General features: G+C 37.8%; 1 protein-coding gene across 2 annotated transcripts in view; it reads left to right on the top strand.

Moving 5' to 3' along the window:
- Positions 1-20980, top strand: part of LOC121327386 (nuclear receptor subfamily 5 group A member 2-like) — a 54251-nt gene that overhangs the window by 21043 nt on the left and 12228 nt on the right. For both annotated transcript variants that reach the window (XM_041271401.1, XM_041271402.1), the window contains exons 6-7: positions 5344-5463; positions 10899-11046. In XM_041271401.1, coding sequence (XP_041127335.1) covers positions 5344-5463; positions 10899-11046 — 268 coding nt within the window. The remainder of the gene's footprint in view (positions 1-5343; positions 5464-10898; positions 11047-20980) is intronic.

Genomic DNA, 20980 nt, shown 5'->3' with positions numbered 1-20980 from the left:
CACCAGGGTCCTAGGTTCAAATCCAGCCTAGGGGGTCTGCCTGTGTGGAGTTTGCATGGGTTTTCTCCACATATTCCAGTTTCCTCCCACAGTCCAAAGGCATGCTGTTCAGGTTGATTGGTCACTCTAAATTGGCCAGTAATGGACTGGCATCCCATTTCAGTGATAATTGTTTTCAAAGAAAGAAAATAAACCATAAGACATGAAAATGTATTTTCTTCTAAATGTCCAGTCAACACTATAAACATTTTAAAATTGAATCAACAGACCAGAAAGCCCAATGGAGATATCCCAAGAGACATGAACCACAGGGATCACAGGGATGTATAAAATTGCCACACTATATTGTGGGTGATTAAGTGAACACATTTTTTGTAAATCAGCAGTAGGGTTACATATTAATTGTGGCATTATGTCTGATGGGTTATACTAGTTCAAAGCTAAAGATGTGATTGATAGAAAGTAGAAGGAGGCTTACTGTATTTTATTGAATGTGAACACTGAAATATTAATGAGAATTATTATGGGGAAGGGAGAAAGTACTATATATATATACACACACACACACACACACACACACACACACACACACACACACACACACACACACACATGCATATGCAGTAAGGTGTTTAAGTGAATTGTTTTTTATATAATAACATGAAAAATAATTTAAAAAAATAGTATTGTAATCTACAGCGTATCATTGCCATTGTGAGTTTATCAGTTATAGCGGTACAGCCTCTCTGGTAATGTATTAGTAGAAAAAAAAAGATGAAATAAACACTCCAAAGAGCACATACATATACACACTTTGTTATAAAGAAAGCATTCATTCCTACATCATAAATGTAAACAATGCACTCAATAAAACATGTCTCGTGACAGGGTCGGTAATGTAGAACAGTTTCTTACAGATTCACGAGTGCACATTGCTAAAGATCAATACTCCATGTCTTCAGTTAGACCGCATTTAAAATTTGCAATGCATTATTTTCTCACTGTATATCTGTAGCAGGTTACTTTAGGGAAATATTTCTCCCATGCCTGTATGTATATTAGGAGCCTAATGTTCATCTGAATAATTGATTTGTCTGGGTCTGTTTTGGGTAATTAGTTGATAGCTTCTTAGATGTAAGCCATGGAATTACTTGTTGGAGGCTTATAGGTCATTTTAAAATTATTATGAACACATAACTAAGGCACTACAATACTTATCTCAAAAGCTCTTATGGTTTTAGCTGATGTTAGGCTTAAGTTTTCCCACTGGAAGAAACCAAGGGAAATCTATTCGTTTTTCTCACACTAGCATTTGCACCCATCTCAGACATAGCCTTTATTATTCATGTCAGATAGATTCATTGCAATGCTGATTTAGTTTATAGGGGTTCCATGTGCCCCATTAACAGTGGTAACAGAATGAAACACCAAAGAAAGGGCATTCACCCTCAAGGTTTTGGGATTTTAAAGACATTTCATAGATTTGTTTTTTAGACAAAGGAGTTTCTTCACTTGTGTTCATATTTTATGAATGAGTGTTTAAATGCAGGGAGGAGCTCAGCTTAGTGTTCATAACGGAAGTGGCTCACAAAGCATTCCCCAAAAGAGGCCTTGCTTTTTAATAAAATGTCTTAAGACCTTGAACTTTGAACACATAACTGTATAGTTTGCTTAGATACTAATGTCCCTTTTTTATACTTTTTAGCAGGTGTTTGTTATGAAACTTCATAAGTGCCAGTTATTCAAATGCAATTCATGACAGACTCAACACCTGTTTTGTTGAAACCTAAATCAACCAGCATTTGTCATGAACACACATTTATTGATAGGCCGTGTGTCTTGATTGCTAAATTGGAAGCAATTGAAGGATCCTTAATCACTAAGATAAACAAGAACCATGTTGTCAAATAAAGCAGTAAACCAAAGACTTTGAGTTAATTAGACTGTACATGAATAGAGTGTTTGTGATAATCAGAAACCACTTCAACCTGGCAGACACAGGTATCCTCAGAGGAGCAGCTTTCTTATTAATAGAAGGCCAAAACCTTTGCTTTTCAGTGTGGTAAGACTGGGTTTCTATAGAATATAATCTGTAGCGCAGGTCAAGGGTTACACTCTGGAGTCTGTTAATGCGGTCACCGTGGGAACAGTTCAGTCTGCATGCTTCAGTTGTATTGATCCACCAGTCCATCAGCCAAGCCCTCCCACAATCCATCAGCTTCAATGTAAACTGAAATTGATAGTTTCTGACCCTGTGGAGCCAATCAGGAAAGCCTTAAGAGATAGGTTCAGTAGAATTTCATTCACCACAGCATCTTCCTGTCCCAGTGCCTGCATATACTAATCTAGGGCTGTGCACACCTGTGCCATTAGTTATGAGGACCTCCAGTGCAGGCTTTCACTGATATATACTGGCATGCGAGCAACACATTTTGTGCTTTTACTGCTAACAACTTTTAATAATTTAATTTTGTATTTATTTGTTTATTTTGGGAGGGGGGGGCTTATGGGGGGGCTTATTGACTGGTCACAGCAAAGTCGTTTGTCAAAATTTTGTAAAACGTTAAATTATATAATTTATATATATATATATATATATATATATATATATATATATATATATATATATATATATATATATATATATATATATATATATATATATAAGATATTTTAAAAACACTTTGACCAGACTAGGGAAACTCCAGTAACTGTCAGCAAAGTGTACTACATACAGGGGTTATAATGCTCTCTACTTTAACTGCCCTTTTATCCAATTACACAGCAGATTATCTACAAATGTGCGCAATTGCTAGCGGTGTTGACTTATACAGTGTGTTAATAAATAAGAAGTGAGTGTTATTGTGTATCAGCAATACAAATAATATTTGAGTGAAGTTTACTCTACAAGTCCCTGGGGTGAGGCATAGAGAAATGTCACAGTTTGGCCCATCAGCTGAAGTATGTAACACATCCAGGGGGTTAGACTTGAAGCAAGTGAAAGAAGACTCTCATCTGCTGCTCGTTAAGAAACAAATTACTCTGAACTTACTTGAGAAACATATCACACTAATATAAATACATGTACATACTTAATATACTACACTTACATACAGAGCATTCTGAAATCAAGTCTACATGAAAGACTACACTGTATGTTAATGTTTGTTTTATACATTTTTAAACTGATGTTGATTTGAAACCACAGTGTATTTTTTCACATGTGGAATTATAGCTCCATTAATTAAGTAGTTTCTAGGAAGAATGCATCTTTTCTGGTTTTCTGTGATTGATCAGTCAATGACTACAGCAGAAAAAATCCATTATAAATATATGGGGCAACATTTTTTTTCAGAGAAGATGTTTAGTAATATTTTTTCGAGCCTCCAACACATTCCACACTCAGGCCTCTCAGGAAGGCAACTGTGGAGCTGTGGAGCGGTTTTGCTGAGAGGATTCTCGGGGGTAAAAGTGTGGTAAGCGAACCATCCTGTTCAACAGTCAGACTGAACGCACAGCTCAGAGTTTACTTAACAACATCAGGGATTCTTGAATAACAGAGCCCCAAATTGTGCTAGGATCAGAAAACATGTTCCCCCAGTCAGAAGTAGTTCATATACAGATAGCTAAAGAGATCCCTGACATTAAAGTCTCAGCTATAAATTAATTCCTTTGAGATCCGTATCTATTTTGAGAAGTCAATACAATGCTGATCATTTTACCAATGGTTATTGATTATTTTAAACAAGGGTATTCATTATAATGTGTGGATATATGGTTCACATGCAGTCAAAATATGTGTTTAGTTTACATGAAAGAGAACAGTTGGTAAAGTAAAGAATGTTGCTTGATTTTTGGCTTATTGCATAATCACAAACTACAGTATTTGCACACGATTACAACACTGGATATTGAATACAGCCTGTGTTTTCCCCCACAGGGAGGTGTGTAATCAAGTGTAATCCAGAATGCATTTTACAATGTTCATCATATAGCCTCTTTTCTATTACAGTACTTACAACATTTAACAACCAGCAATGTGAACTTTGGACACATCTTAAACCTGCTCGCAAAGACAGTTTCTAGACCTTTTTCCATGGTGATGAAATCAGTTTAGGATGCAGATAAAAAAAGGAGTGATCATTACCTAACTAATTTTTTTTTAATTAAAATAAGTCATACTCTCCAGTGTAAATCCTGGTCCATGTTGTTCCTGTGATTACAGCTATCAGTTAATGTGGACAGTTAAGATGTTTTGGTTTTCATTTCAGTGTAGACCAAATAAGCCTTGGATTCAGCACTATTGCCATCCTCTGTGGTCGTGTTTAGGCTTTGTGAAAAATAAAAACAACTGCCACCGTCAAAATAATTATCCAAACATTGAAATGTGAAAGGAAACAGCAGAATAAACATGGTGCCTTAAATAAAGGAGGGGTGAGAACTCTGTCTTAGCCTTTTGTGCTCTAAACATGACTGTTCATAGAGGGACTTTACTAATATAAGAGCAACACCATACAGGTAATGGCAGCTATCACCACTTACAAGAAGGTCGTTTGCAACCCTGAATGGTTCCTGCATGATGTGGGCATGTTCCATCCACCAAAATAGAATGTGAGCACTAGAGTTTATGCCTACCAAATCTTAATGGAATAGGAGACTTTTACTGGGAATCAACCTTTTGTTTTAAAATGTACAATAGCTGGCTGTTGATATTATCTGGCTCATAGCACAAAACAAACACTGCTTGCAACTGATTTAGCTAAATTCTTGACCTAATAGTAGTCTAACATCTAGTCTACAGCAGTATTTCTCTGAGGGGGTTCCTATTTTGAAGCCAAAAGGATAAACATTGTTGATGGAATATCATTCTATGTCTACAGGGAGGTTGCACAGAAGAGATAAGAGAAACAACAAAATAGTGTTCTGAGGAAAATTGGGGAACAGTTTGACATTTGTCCACATTTTTGTGCACGCTCCTTTCAATGCCTTCTTTCTTTCAGCAGCTACAATGTGTAATAATTAACACGCTGGCACTGACAATAGCACTGTTGTTCACCCTGTTACTCCCTCTGTTCTAACGTCAGCATCGTCCCTTTCTTGGCAAAGGGAGCTGACTTTTTGCAAATAACCCGTAACTAAAATCATTATCAATAATAAATGATTGGACAGGGTGGTGACACCTGGAGAGCAAATTAATTAGTAACACTGACAAATGGAGACATATGTCCTGAGAGCACCCATCTCAGTTTGATAAGTGTCAAAATGCACAAGATAGAGAAACTTGTGAGGCTCTAACCTATTAATATTGAACAAATAATCTTATTTGTTTCCTTTTTTTACCAGGTTGATGACCAAATGAAGCTTCTGCAGAACTGCTGGAGTGAACTGTTAATTTTAGATCACGTTTTCAGACAAGTGGTACATGGGAAGGAAGGTTCAATCCTTTTGGTTACCGGGCAACAGGTAAGCGCAGAGATACACTATTAATAAATCGAAAATTGAGCCATAGTTTTAAAACATTATATTGTGGAGAAGTATGTGTACTGTGTTAAAAGCAATACAATTGTTGCTACTGTATGTCTTTTCTCCTGCTATGTTCAAAGCGTATAGGTGGTCAAAAAGTATTTGGTAAGTACATGAATGGCTTAGTGTGTTAAGAAAACACTAAACAAAATAAACCAGACATACTCATCTTCAGTCAAATTCCCTTAGGTCACCTCACTGTCAGCTATGGACCATAATTCTTGAATGACCTCATGATATGGATTTAGATGTCTGTAAGATTATGTCTCATAGATGCAGATATGCGAAATTATGTGTAATTATAAACATAATGTTTTTCTTGAATTAACGGCTAGAATTATGTTCTAGGCTATGTATTTCAATAGCATTTTGTGAGGTTTTGTTTTTTGTTTTTTTTAAAGGCAAGAGAACACTTGTAATGAAAACAGCAATTAGGTAGTTAGATGAAAATCTTTGTGTTTTTTTATAATTCCATTAACCCAGTACGGGGCAGCCTTAAGCAGTACTGATTATAATTTCAAAAGAGGAGCAGACTTCAGAATGGAAACACTCCAGTTGGTGCACTCACTATAAGGTTAAAATTCAAAATATTAAAGTTGGGTTCCATAATCTCACATTGTTATTCCTCTGCATCTGGATGGGAAGCCTGCTGTTGATTACATTCCTGGAACAGACACCCAAGATATCAGATTACAAAACTTTTTAATTTGCAAGTTCAGACCAAGTCCATTGGCACAAATGTGCAGTACATACTGACTCTCTGTAGGGCTTGTATTGACCCAACCTCACATAACCAAATACCTCTAATCGATTGTATGTAGAGGCTTCATACTGCAGGTTAAACAACGTTGAAGATGGTTTATAAAAAAAAAAAATCTTAAGAATTCTAAGACTATTGACATTGTTAAAACACACCTATTGGGATGTATTGTAAGTTTCCAGGTCATTTTAAGGGGTCTTTGGAAGACTTGCAGAAATGCATTCGTTCAAACACCCTGTACAAACAGTACATATTCTACATATTCCCTTTACATGCTATACATTTCATTTAGTGACCTGCACTGAGTAATTGAGTTACACCTATACCCAAGACTCGAAATAGCGTATGTATTGCTGTCTAACCCCCCCCCCTGCCCCCCCTTCACTCAGTATGTTTAATACAGTAAGAGTCATTTCATTTCCCCAACTCTCGTCATCTTTTCTCCTCTCTACCAAAAGACCCGATTAAATTACATATAACTCCATTTCTAGTCCGCAGTCCCCTCTTTATCTGCGTATGATTAAAAAACACAGACTGAGGAATATGAGCAAGCAAGGCTTTGTGATGCAGGGCAGTAGCGGAGAGGGGAATATTTCACCATTTGCATATTCATTAATGAACAGCTGGTGTTGTGCGGTCTGGAGGGAGTAGGGCACTCTCTCGACCTGTGCATTGTCTTCTATTATTTTACTGTAGGTAAGGAGCAACAGTAATCTTGCAACATACAATTCATCAAAAAAAAAGAGAAAAAAAAGGGAGCAGTTACCTAAAACTACCTTATGGTATTTATAGAACACAAATGATCAATTAGTGCAAGATTACACAGATGAGCAGTTTTACTGTGTACCAGAGAAGGGGCAGGCTGCTCAGATAACCTCAGAAACGCTGCCTTTGTTTTCATTTGACTTGTGTTTCAATCTAAATATTATGAGGTTCCTTGGAGGGAATGTGCAGGCAGGCTGTCAGAAGTGTGACTGAACATTCTGCTATATTCCTCATTGTGGAATTGCATTATACACAGAACTGGATTAGCTGAAAAGTGAAGCGAAACATTACACCCAATGAGCGCCAGTCAAACATGCCATCGACACAAATCCTCTTTGCTAGCCTGTAGCAGTGCTGAAGCAAACCTTAGAAAAATTTCTGGTGATCTATATTGGAAATCGGATTAGTACAACGTTACTGGAGGAACTTTCGATCAAAATCTTTTCATCTTGAAACCCTTAGCAGACAATTCTACAGTGCATGGCAATAGACTTCTCTGCAGGAAATTCAATATGTGTTTCTACATTAACATTAAATCAATGGGCGGTATTTACTGGGCTTTATCAAGACAATGAACAATCTACTCTTCTAAGAGTACACAGTAGATATAGTGGAGTACAATTGAACGGGAGCATAAGGGAGCTTCATAAGGCTTACTGCAGTACATAGGGGCCAGTTTCTGTTAACAAACTCAGATGAAGCCCCTAATTTTTCTATTTGGACTGGTATGGGTGGTGGTAATTAATATTGGTTTTGCAAGATTTTTTTTTTGACCAGGATAACCAATTAAATACATTCATCCATATTTTACATCAGGGAATGCTGGTTCACCACAGGTTTATTTTTAGTATGTTGCAGTAATACAAAATAAAATCAATAATTCATATACAAATTTCTGAATTGAATTTGTGGCTTTTCTTACATGGAAAATATCAAACAAGCGAAGAATGAAACGCAAAAGAAGATTGCGTTCTTCAACTTCTTCGGTCTTTGAGTAAAGCGATATAATCAAATTGCTAAATGTCAAATACCAAACCAGCAAAGAACAGAAACACAAAATAAGAGACAGCTTATTCAGTCTTCGTTCTGCTGCAGGATACAGTCGTACAGACTTTCTCCTGGTACAGCAGCAGCTGCTTCTGAGGCAAAGCAAGGCTTCATTTTTGTCAAGCGAAGAAGTGCTTCTGTGTGTGTAAGGGAGTTTAGTGTAATTCTAAATGCCACAGCATCAAGCCTTGAAAAAATAAATCCAACGATTTGTAAGTTCAAAGATAAAAACATTTAAGAAGGCTTTTTTTGTGGTCAGAAAGCAGTCTCCAGCTTTATTCCACAGACGTGCCACTCTGGTTCTGATCGGGTCTGCAAAACCTTTTTTTCTAAAAAGTGGTCGATTTATAAGAATATTATAAACGTTTAGTAAGTATACTTTTTGTCTTTTGCTTAAAAAAATGATTAGACAAACGTGGATTGCTGTATGATTTTGCAGTTTAAATATTGTAGACAGTAGTCTTATAATGTTTTAGTGATCTTTGTTAACACAGGCAGGCACATCACACAGGGCAAGGCAATCCACACACAGGCGGAAGGTGGGCATGAACCCGGGACCTCTTGCACTAAAGCATAGCACTGATACCGCTGTACAAAAACACAGGCTCCTTTTCAAGGAGCGTATATTGGGCTTATGTCTTCATTAGCCCTGCTACTGCCTTCCCCGATGCACTCTACACTCTACCCTGCTAGAGTCAAGTCCGCCCCGGACTTGCTTACCAGGGTACCTACATCCACGTCTGACACCAATATAGCGATCTCGGTTAACACAGGCAGGCGCATCACACAGGGCGAGCTGGTTCTTTTGTGCAGCGGTATCGGTACTATGTTTCAGTGCAAGAGGTCCTGGGTTCGTGCTCGCCTTCCACCTGTGTGTGGATTGCCTCGCCCTGTGTGATGCGTCTGTCTGCGTTAACTGAGATCGCTACAATTTGAATAAAAAATCAATTCTCAGTAGTGTTATTTTTTTCTCTAAAACTGTATTTTCTAAATAACAAGATGAGAACATTACGAACCTTGTTTCAAACTCGCTTGAAGTTTAATGTTTGGGGTCACTATCCTTCTAAATTACTTAACATGACCCCCTTGTGAATGAGGCCAAGATCTCAGTGGGTTAACTTCCTGCATAAATAATAAATAGGGGCCTCCATAAATAATGAATCAATGATCTGTATCTTATAAATATAGTTTACTGCCTTTATGTTCATTCAATAAAAAAAAATATTGTATTAAAACATTTGCATTTCACTTGATGCCCATTTTTAACACCCCACAATTAATTGCTAATCGCAGATTGAGCTGCATTTTTAAAATCTGATCGGGAACTGTCCATTTGCTCAAAGCACATTTTGCAGTTTGATTATATCGCTTTACTAAAAGACAGAAGAAGCTGCTATTTCTTTTGTGCTTCGCTCTTTGCTTGTTTGATATTTTCCATTTCGCAACTGGAGCAAAATAATTTGCTCAGTCACCGAAATAACCTTTAATTTCATTCTTTGATAATTTGTCAGTGCTCAAATCGCAAAATGGTTATTTTTGTTGGTCATTAACCAAATCCTGACTATGAGTGTAACATTATTTTCCGTGCTCTAAAGCAGTTATTTTGGTCCTGCAGTGGAAGAGAGAATGAAGGCTGCTCATTGAAGTTATTTCATGCACAGCTGATTTTATGTAAATTGATTGACACCTTTGGGGGTCTGCTTTTCACTGACTCACAATTTTTTACTCCCTTAAAAAAACTAAAATAAAGAGCCAGTGTGCATCTCAAATTCTCCAGCCCAAGCTAAAAAATTCCACTCATCATATTTACACAATAAATAAATTCCAATCTGCCTTGTTTTTAATTGCAAATCCTGCTCGGGGGACCCATTCTTGTGCTTAGGAGGCAGCAGTCTGCCTTCTTCCAGAAACCCTAGTGCAGTCAATTATGGTAATGAATTGTCAATAAATATAAAAATTTAATATGGCCTGCTTACAGTGAGTGGCAGCTAAGGACTTGCCTCCCAGACAAATATGCTGTTGCTGCAGATATTAAGTGCACCTGAAAGAGTATCTGTGGGCCACGGGGCCTGCAAGAGGCCTGCTGTCGGGGTCCTGGGAGCTCAGAGGGCCTGCTAAGATTCCCCCTCACGGATAGCGTGAGTGTCCAGGAGAAGAAAGACAAAAACGCAAAGCCTCTGTTTATTTGATCTTGATTATGCTGCTCCTGCTGCTGCTATTGCTTCATTTCGCTCCATTCTGAGGTGATCATATATACAATGTACAGGCAAGATGTCCCTGCAGATGAAAATTGCAGGGGCTGTAGAAAGACACTGGATAAACATACTCTGTATGCAGCAGACAGCAGGAATACTGCCACAAAGTTGTTTCTGCTTGTTCTTTTTATTGTCCACTCTGTATCCACATAACTACTAACATGATCTCCATTTTGGTAATCTGCCTTTAGCCTGTATAGAAGCCAGAGACAAAGAACATTAACATTTTGGTTAATAATTAAAGAGCCAGTCCAAACTAAATAGAGTCTATGTTTAAGTGTACGCTACACTGCACATAACATTTTTGAAGGGAAGATGTATACAGTATTTATAAATTATATAAAGATATTAAATAGCTTGGCTTAGATGGCAGGCTAAAAATAATTGCTTTATAAATGTCAGTTTAGAAGGTGCACTGTAATCAGTCACATAATCAATGCACTTCAATCAGTAACTTAAGCAAAGCCTATTCTGACCTGTATTTAGAAATGTCATGTCAACAGTAGTCTCTTATTTTCCCTCCCTACCTTTCTGTCTGTCTTGTTCAGGTGGATTATTCAGTGATCGCGTCCCAGGCGGGTGCTACTCTGAATAACCTCATGAGCCACGCACAGGAGCTTGTTGCCAAGCTGCGATCCCTCCAGCTCGACCAGCGCGAGTTTGTGTGCCTCAAGTTCCTTGTGCTCTTCAGCCTAGGTGAGTTGAAGCTGAAGCCCAAAAAGTCTGCGAATGGACAGTTTGTGATGCTTAAAATTCTCTTGAACACAACAGCTCAAATAGAATGCTGGAACGCCAATCACTTTTACTTGCACTTCTACTTTATACACACAATACTATGAGGACCTAACATACAACAGTAGAGGTTTGTTATAATACATCTATGAATTACACTGGCTGGGAGACAACACTTGACAGTACTGTGTATACGCATTCATTACAATATGCAGTCAACATTTCAGCAAGAAGTCTTTATCAATGCTTGAAGCGTTTTAATGTTTATGACGTAATATAAAAGGAGTTGTGTTTGGCTACTTCTATATCTATTTATCTTTAGTGTTACTGCTTAGTAATGTTTACCTTTATTATCATGAATGAGAGTCTTACAGCTAAACAAAAAGCAGATACTTACTTAGCCCAAACCAGACGATTTAGATCAGTGTTTCTCAACGGGGCGATATCGTCCCCCCCAAGGGGCATTCTGAAGCCATAGGGGGTGGCATTTATATCCAAGGGTGCGGGAGGGGGGGGGGTGTTTTAGCTTTAAAAAAGTGGGCCGTTGTGTTTCCTTATTTAAAATTAAGGAAACTTTTATTTCAAAATATTAATTAACTACTTACACACAATGTGCCAGTGATGTACTCACTGACTTGTGCACTATAAGATTGTGTCCACATTAAGAAAGAAATGTGTGTTGCTACGCAGCAATGTCACCGCCAGTGGTGCTATCCGGTTTGTCATGCAAATTTATTATGGTCCAATCAGAATGAAGCGGCCGTTTCATTTATGCCTGTTGCCATGTTATGGTGCACATCTGAATTTCACAGTTTATTCTTATTGTTTTCCACACAATGGCGCAAGCAAAGAACATATGTCGACAATATTCCATAATAGGACACAAAGTATGTACTATGTATCTATATGTTGATAATACCAATTACTGGGGTTTAATAACTGTGTCGTTTTATAAATTATTTCTCTGTAATTTAGTTCATAATTGATGTTAATTAAACGGAATTGTTAATCAGCAATAATTCTTAATTTTTATTATTTTCTGTGGCAAGGGGGTGATGACTAAGCTCAGCTGATCCTTCACGGTCATTGTTGTGAAAAAGGTTGAGAAATACTGATTTAGATCATCACACCCTTTGTGTCTCAGGGCCCAATTCGATTTACTCCATAGCTTGTGTGAAATGGTGACACTTAAAGGCTACTTAGTGTTGATTGAATTCATAAAACGACTGTCCCTTATAGTTGAAGCAATACAATTATAATCATTTTAAAGAAAATCAATTCACTGAAAACATGACATGGTAACAGTATGCTCAATATTATACAACTTAGCTATTTTAACAATTGTAATTTGAGATACTATATAGATAGGAGAGGCCCCACCTGTTAACCCTGCATACTTTCAGCAGCTCCAACTGTATCACCACCGTCCTTGTCAGTCAGGTTGTTTCTGAGAATAGCCTTGGTTCACTGTTTTCTCAGCTTTTTTTTATGTTTTCCACATTTTTACTTATTTTATGTGCCCCCTTTAACTAAACATTCCTTAGTATAAAGTATACGTTATACTAAGGAATATTCAGTTAAAGGTGCAAGTACATTTTCCTAAGCGAATGTGGAGAGTATACTGGGCATGCTTTCATGTGGTATTATTAGTTGAACATTGCTCCATCAATGATCAGAGTGCACGTAGTTTTTCAAACAAAGCAATATTAGTAGTAAAGTGAACAAACCTGTGCTCATGAAAAAAAAAAAAAAAAACATTGAGTAGAATGTATGAGTCACTCATTACATGTTTTGAGACCAGAAATGAGTACTTAGAGAATGTATTTACTGGCTCCATGGAAACAGGATTCTACCTTAGCTTCCTCTTATCGTTCAATCTCTGTTATTTATTTATTTATTTACTTGTGTTGGTTCCGTTCATTTAGTGGGGAAAAAGCTCTTAAAATTGTTTGAGTGGGTTTTTTTTTGTTTTGTTTTGTTTTTTGCCAATTTTTTATATTTTTTCATTGGTATTCACAGTATCTTTCTTGTCTACACTTACTCATATATCCACATGTGTGTTTTAGGTGCAGTACATACAATGAACATCTATTACACATGAATGTAGTACAAAGAATAAAAAAAAATACAATTCTACACTTTAGAGTTAAATTAAAATTGCTTCTTCTACTGGAGCCTTTCACTGATCACCCATATTAGTTCTGGCTTCTTATTCTGCAAGGGCGTTATCTAATAGTTACCTCCAAATTCAAGAATAGAGTACAAAAGCATAGGTGCGCATGACTTAAAGTTTCAATAGCCCATGGCTAAGAATATTGATTGTCAACAAGTGTTTTCAATGGCCTGCTGTCTGTGGTAGTGCAGCCTCTGGGGAATGCTACAAAACAGAGTGCTTAAAAGCTTAAAATACATTAAGTCCTTACTGGTACACAAGTATCTAATTAAGCTTTTCATTTTTTTTTTATCTCTGACAATTGTGTTTCCGTTCTGATGGGCTTGCAAAAATCTCAAGTTGGCTAATGAACATGATTCAATGTCAGACCCCCTGGCTTCTGTTAAAGAAAAAATAATCTGCTCTTGGACAGATTAATATGTGTATTATTTTGTTTAATTTGGCGTGGGTAATCTAAATTATTTGTTGGAAACAATATTCATAATGAAACATGCTCCTGAGGGATATACTTGACCTCCGGCTAAATTCTGGCCTGCAGTGCAGACCTTTATATTGTGTTTTTCAATGGGAAAACTAATTCTAGAGATTTGACACATACAGATTATCATTTCTGCCATGCAGTTTTGTGCCTAAGCAAACAGTATATAATTAATTTACTGTATCAGTACAATTAGAATATAGGTTTTTAAGTAATTTCTAGAGTAATGTTGGCATAGCAATGTGTAAATAAATATTCAAATGCATGAATGTGCTGCTTGCATTTATGGCTGTTTTTCTTTCAATTAATATTTTAAACTTAAGGTTCTGATGTTTTTGTAGAATTATTGATTTAAAATATTTAAAAAAGAAGAGGGCCTGTTTGGTGGTGAAATAGACAGACTCAGTACTGTGGTATGAAGCGCTAGTGCACATATGTATTAAATAAAAGGGTTGAACGAAGCAGTAAACATAACACCAAACCCAAACAAAACGGCTCGATGGCTAAAACAAAACACACAATAATTAAAGCAAGCATAAATTGGTATGATTAGCAATTGTTTTTAGTTTTATAACTCTTACTGTCTCTCAGCTTCCTTTCTCGAAACTCTCATCAACTCAACAGGAGCGGCTGCTTCGCTTTTATATATGTGGCCATCTCCCAATTGGTAATTACTTCATTCATTTGGGAGATGGCCACATTATGCAAAGTTTTAGCTAGGAGGGATTTTAAACCCATCCAGGCTGTAAAACAATAATAGCACACATCATGTGTTAAACACTAAACAATACATTTAAATCATAATACAACAAATACAAAATACGCACAGGGGCGGGGTTTACCCTGCCAAAACATCATATCAGTTTGTTTTAATATTGTTAAACTTGAATGCGCGCCTCTATAAAAAAAAACAACACACACTGCCATAGAACAGCAGAAGCAAAACAACAACAAAAAAAGAAAATTTGGAGAACAATGTCAAATACAGTACCAATAGAAGTTAAAAATGATTCTGTGCGTAGCGTTGTGTCTCTTGGGACATTGCGGTTGGTGGCTTCAACTGGGGCTCCTGCAGTAGTTAAATCAAATATTTGAATGATGTCACTTCCACTACAGAGGCCAGGATCAATGTCTGCCTGAGTTCAGTCTTGCACCCTTGAGGAAGTTTTCCACATTTCTCAACTTTATAAATGAGTCATTTTAAAGGGAATCAAAGCAGCATTTCCTTTGGATGATGTATCTTGTGTTTTATTGCTGTTCCATGTTCTGCAGCACACTGACTTCTCAATGATCCCTCAGTGTCCACAAGTGAGGGGCAGTTTGTAAAGCCAAGTGCCAATAAAGAGGAGGCTAGGCATTATCTGGCCTGCACACAGCAACTTGTCTTTGAACAGTACATGAAGTCAGCACAGACAGAGAACAAATGGAACCCCATTCTCTTCACTGTCAGGACATAAACAAATATTCTACCTTTTAAACCTGAAGGTTTTATCAATGGGCAAATAATTGCAGAGCAGCTATTGACTTTCAAACACACACAGAAAAACACACACACACACTTGCAAACACACACACACACACATACACACTCAATGTTCGAACTTGAAGGTACAAGATGGTCATTTACTTATTGCACCAAACAGTCTTCAATCAAAAACGGAGTGTACAATTCTACCAGGCCACAGACCCAGCGTTGCTTGTTGAAGCTACATTGCTTTCGTGTTGAATTGTGTGGAGAGGATGTGTTCAACCTTTATTTTATAGCCAGGAATAACAAACAGACATGCTACTCAGTATTCCAGATTAGTAAGGTTAAATATTGAGTCTGTGGAACTTGACGTAACCCCACCACTGAAGGGTCAGGCGCTGTCATGTGCAATTGAAGAAAAAGCAGCGTCGTCACAACCAGTCAGCAGTGAACAGGCAAAGAAATCAAGGCCAGCTTTTTAAATGCTCCCTACGGATGACATATTTGGAAGCAGGACTGAAACTGATCAACCCTGTGCTGCTTTCAAAACACGAACTGGAATTATTTTGCCTTAACACTATTCACTCCAGTATCATCCTGTTACATGGGAAGGGGGGCAACTCTGCCAATAAAGACATCAGCAGATTTTTTTGTTTTTGTTTTGCTTGTTTACTTAGTTTCTTATGGTTTTAAAACAGCAATATGTCAAACAGCGCAGCACTGCTCAAAATGAAGGAACCCCAAAATAATTTTTGTGCTTGCGTAACAGGGCAAAGGCTGGGCGCGAACCAGTGGCCCGCGCACCGCAAGCGAGCAATGAGCTGGGCTCATCTGCATACATGGTTTTCTTGCCGACAGAGGAAATGACGGAATCTTTGACGGGAGTGTATCACGCAACACTGCCCATCCACTTGCTATTGGTACCAATAGCCTAATTTAAAATTTGCTTCACTTACATGATTTCATTTGGCAAGGGAGTTAGTCAAGCCCTCAGCGTAACAAGCCTTGCTTTTCTATTAGTATTTCTTTCACACTTTGTTGAGCTCCTGCCCCTCCGCACAAAGGGTCACTTGCTGATATGCTGAAACAACAAGCTTGAAATTGTTGTTTCTGTTGGTTTTTTTTTTTTTCAGATTTAAATTCCCAGATATGATAACCTAATTTGGAAGGAATGTGTTTTTCACTTGTCAAAATCAATGCCCGTATCTTCATAATGTGCAAGGGAGTTGGGTAATGTATGCATCTGAGAATAATCATTTGAAATTCGCTCGGGATTGATTAGCATTCAAGATTTGCGACGGCTCAATATTTACGCCTCTGAGACCAGGCTGGAGCAAATAATGGTGCATAAAACTGCCGCTACGTCTTAATTAAATGCAAGGTAATAGGACTAGGTTTTTCTAGTGAGCAAAGCAGTTTGGCAGTGACTGGCTATAAGTCATCTCAAAGTTTGGGGTTTAAGTATAATCAATACACACATAAAACAGCGTGGGGGAGTCTGGCTGTGCATTGGGAGCACATAACTCGTTGACTATCATCAAACGTCATGGATCTGAAGGAAATAAAAGAAATATAAGGCATTCAAAATGAGAGAAACTGTTTGACCTCAATCTTTGGGACCAGGGACACTGACCAAAACAACTTTGCAATGGTCAAGGCTAAATTTAATTCTCCTGGTTATTTACTGTAGTAGAATACAGCTTATTTGAGGCTGAAAATCAAGATTAAGGATGCACAGCATACTATGTATATAATATGGCTGCAGAACCATGTTGTGGAATAACTTTTCAGTGCTGAGCATTTGTCATGAGGAAGGTGTGATTGTGTTCTACAGACACAATACTTTACAGCCACTCTGTATTGTGGTGCAGAAGCTTTTGTTTTGTTTTTCATGGACTGTACTGTAGCTGGTATAGAATAAGTAGGTCATATGTAATTTGGTACAGGTTTTAAGCATACTATTCAGCTTACATTGCACAAACTAAATAGTTTTGTTACTATAAGAGTTACATTTTATGGAGCCAAAAAGGTTTTCATTATGATGGCTTAAACGGTCCAGATCTCACAAATGAGTCAGAGTAATCTGGTACTATAGCAGGATCCTTTGATTATATCTGAGCCCCACTGAATGCCAGAGGTGAAAATACCCTGACCTCAAGCCATTATAGTTTACCCAGGTATACAGATATGAATTCCATCTTGTTTAGTTCTAGCAGGAGCATCAGGTATTACTTATTTCATAACATTATGTAGATTAACCTTGAGAATAATGTTTAAAGCTAGGATAGCAAAATTATGTTTTGTACAGTGATGTTTCAAAATGGAAAGCAAGTTAACTAATGGCTGGCTACTTTAATTTTCCCTTATTATGCATCATTTCAGTATCTACTTATATCTCACGGGCATCCTTGTTATACTGCATATAAATTACTCAGTTTCAATTTGCTATCTGTATCATTCTGAAATGCTTTTGCAAAATACTATTTCAAATCTTGTTATAAACTCTTCCACCTAACAGTTTATCTAGAGCTACTTTTTTCAGCTGAAACAAATAAATAACCTAAACGAGCTATAAAGTTAAAAGAGTAAAGCTTTAGTTTAGATCAAGTTAACTCAGTTAAAAAACCTGAATTCATCTTGAAAAGGGACGGCATTATTGAGAACAGGACGTTGCTTCACAAGTGTCCTGCTCCTCCAGCACTTTCCGGTTTCATGGAAAGCTGTTGGACACTTGCTGTAACTGTGTTATCGATTCCAGGGATAATTCTGTGATTTACTGTCTGGGTATCCTGTATTTTGACATTCTCAGCCTCCTGTGAAACACCGTGCTTTCCTTCAGCTATGGATGTATCAACAATAAGAGTTACAAGCAGCTACAGGAAAATCAATAATGAACTTTTATTACCAAGTGCAAAAAGTGTGGATTGCCATGCTATGCTAGCACCTTGCTCGCTGCTTATTATTCAGAGCTAAGAAGCGCTGTAGTTACCTGCCTTTTCAAATTACTGATGCTTACAATGTAAATATCAATTTCTACCAGTAGTTCGGTCCTCAGACGCATGTTCTAGGAGACCGCTATATGTGCAGAAACAATATAGTGGAAAATAATCTTTCAAGGATGGAAGACTTACGCAAGGCTGGGTATTCAAATATAAAGCCTTAATTTACTTGTCAGCCTTGGTTAGGACTGGTAGTTATGTTTAAAGTAATTTACATACACGTACTGTCACAAGTAGCCCAATACTGTATACTATAAATGGGTACCAGGATTGTCTCAGTAATATAGAGACACAGCGTTACCTAGGAGGGCATGCCATAGCCTCAAAGTAGAGTTAAAGCCAACTGCAGATGAGAAGGAAGGCTTGTCAAACCAGCCCTGTAGAGACCTCCCAATCCAGTGAGGAGCACAGGGGTGGTGATACAAAATAAGTGTAATAAGTGTCTTATGTGTCAGTCGTAGCTTCCTCCTACCAAGTGAATGACAGGGTGAATTATCATAACAGTGAAAGAGCAATGGCTACTGTCGGGTTTCTTTTGATCAGTTTGTGCCCTGGCTTATTTAAACATCGCACACAAACAGAGATAAGGAGTTGCACAACCTCTACATAAAAAAACCCTGTCATTTCATTATCGATCCTACAGAAGGATTTCTGTGCTGGGGCCATCTGTAAACTGCTGTTCAAGGAATAAGTAGAGAAATGGAACAGGGACATCCTATTGCACTGCCAGAGAGTTTGCCATACAGTGCCTATAGGAAGTATTCACCCCTTGGAAGTTTTCACAGCTTGTTGTGTTACAACCTGAACTCTTGATGCATTTAAATGGGATTTTTTTTCCTTTGATTTACACAACCTACTCAACACTTTCAATGTGTAAAAAAAATGGGTTGGTGGGGGAAGGGTGAAAAAAAAAATCAGTTAAAAACAAAAACCTGAAAAGTCTTCATTAGATAAGTATTCACCCCCTTTGCTATGACACTCCTAAATAAGCTCAGGTGCAACCAACTGCCTTCAGAATTCACACGATAAGTTAAATGGAGTCCATCTGTGTGCAATAAAAGTGGTTCACATGATTTCAGATTAAATACATCTGCCTCTGTAAGGTCCCACAGTTGGACCGTGCATTCAAAGCAAAGATAGTACTATGAAGACCAAGGAGCTTTCAAAACAACTCCTGGATAAAATTTTGGAAGGGCACAGAGCACAGCCGTCCTCCCAAACTCACGGGTAAGAAGGGCATTGGTCAGAGAAGCCACCAAGAGGCCAATGACAACTCTGAAAGACCTACAGCGTTCCATGGCTGAGATGGGAGAAACTGTCCATGTGTCGACAATAGCTGAGGTACTCCACAAATCTGGCCTGTATGGAAGAGTGGCAAGAAGGAAGCTGTTTCTGAAAAAAAGCCCATGTAAAATCCTGCTTGGAATTTGCAAAAAGCCATGTGGGAGACTCTGAAAAGATGTGGCAAAAGATTCTGTCGTCTGATGAAACAAAAATTGAACTAAATGCAAAGCGTTATGTCTCCCTACTGTGAAGCATGGTGCTGGCAGCATCATGCTATGTGGATGCTTTTCATCGGCAGGGTCTGGGAAGCTTGTCAGGGTAGAGGGCAAAATGGATGGAGCTAAATACAGGCAAATCCTTGAGGAAAACCTGCTTCACCTCAAAAGACCTAAGACTGGTAGAGAGATTCACCTTTCAGCAGGACAGTGACCCCAAGCACACAGCCAAAGCGACACTGGAGTGGCTTAAAAACAAGAAAGTGAATGTCCTAGAGTGGCCCAGTCAAAGCCCGGACTTGAATCTGATTGAGAATCTGTGACAAGACTTGAAAATTGCTGTCCACCAACGATCTTCATCCAACTTGACAGAGTTTTAACAATTTTGCCAAGAAGAATGGGCGAATATTGCACGATCCAGATGTGCAAACCTGGCAGAGACTTACCCCAAAAGACTCACAGCTGTAATTGTTGCCAAAGGTGATTATACCAAGTATTGACTCAGTGGGGTGAATACTTATCTATAAAAATTATCTTGCCTCTTCAAAGTGTTGAGTAGGTTGTGTAAATCAAAGGAAAAAAATAATTAAAATGCATCAAGATTTCAGGTTGTAACACAACAAACTGTGAAAACATCCAAGTGGGGTGAATACTTACTATAGGCACTGTATATACTGTATTGAAGGTCCATGTCGACTAACTGTAAGCCATCAATACCCCAAATATTAATATGCTTTTCAGATATGTCATAGCCAGTCAAGAAGTGTACTTGTAATCCAGCAACCTTACTTAAAGCAACAGACTTAAAGTATTTCCACTGCAGGTTCACTGCAGATTAATATTTGAAGGTAGGTGTCTACATTTTTTTGAGAAAGTTGGTCAATATATAAGCATGTTTCATATTACCAGTCCCATGAATAACAGAATCATAAGACAGAAAGAACATATGGAGCAGAAAGATGAAACTTACTATGATTAAAACATTAGCCTTTTAGTAACAGGTGCTCTTTGAATCTTCCCCTCCCCATGGAAACAATAGAGTGTATTTAAGGAAACACTCCTGCTTGCTACAATGACTGCTTGACAACCATTTTATATGTACATCACTTGACAATATATGTGATGGCTCCAGACTTTTTTCCTTTATACCTACCTTTCTATGTTTAAATTATAAAGGCACTTTTTAAAAAATAGATTATGTCTGTCTTGGAATCTTAGTAGGGTGAGTGACATGCAGCATTGGATAACAAATGTAAGCTGGAAACACCATAACTTGCCATT

Source organism: Polyodon spathula, chromosome 14 (assembly GCF_017654505.1).
Source record: "Polyodon spathula isolate WHYD16114869_AA chromosome 14, ASM1765450v1, whole genome shotgun sequence".
Lineage (NCBI taxonomy): Eukaryota > Metazoa > Chordata > Actinopteri > Acipenseriformes > Polyodontidae > Polyodon > Polyodon spathula.
The sequence above is the reverse complement of the archived record's forward strand: the minus strand, read 5'-3'. Positions and strand labels throughout refer to the sequence as shown.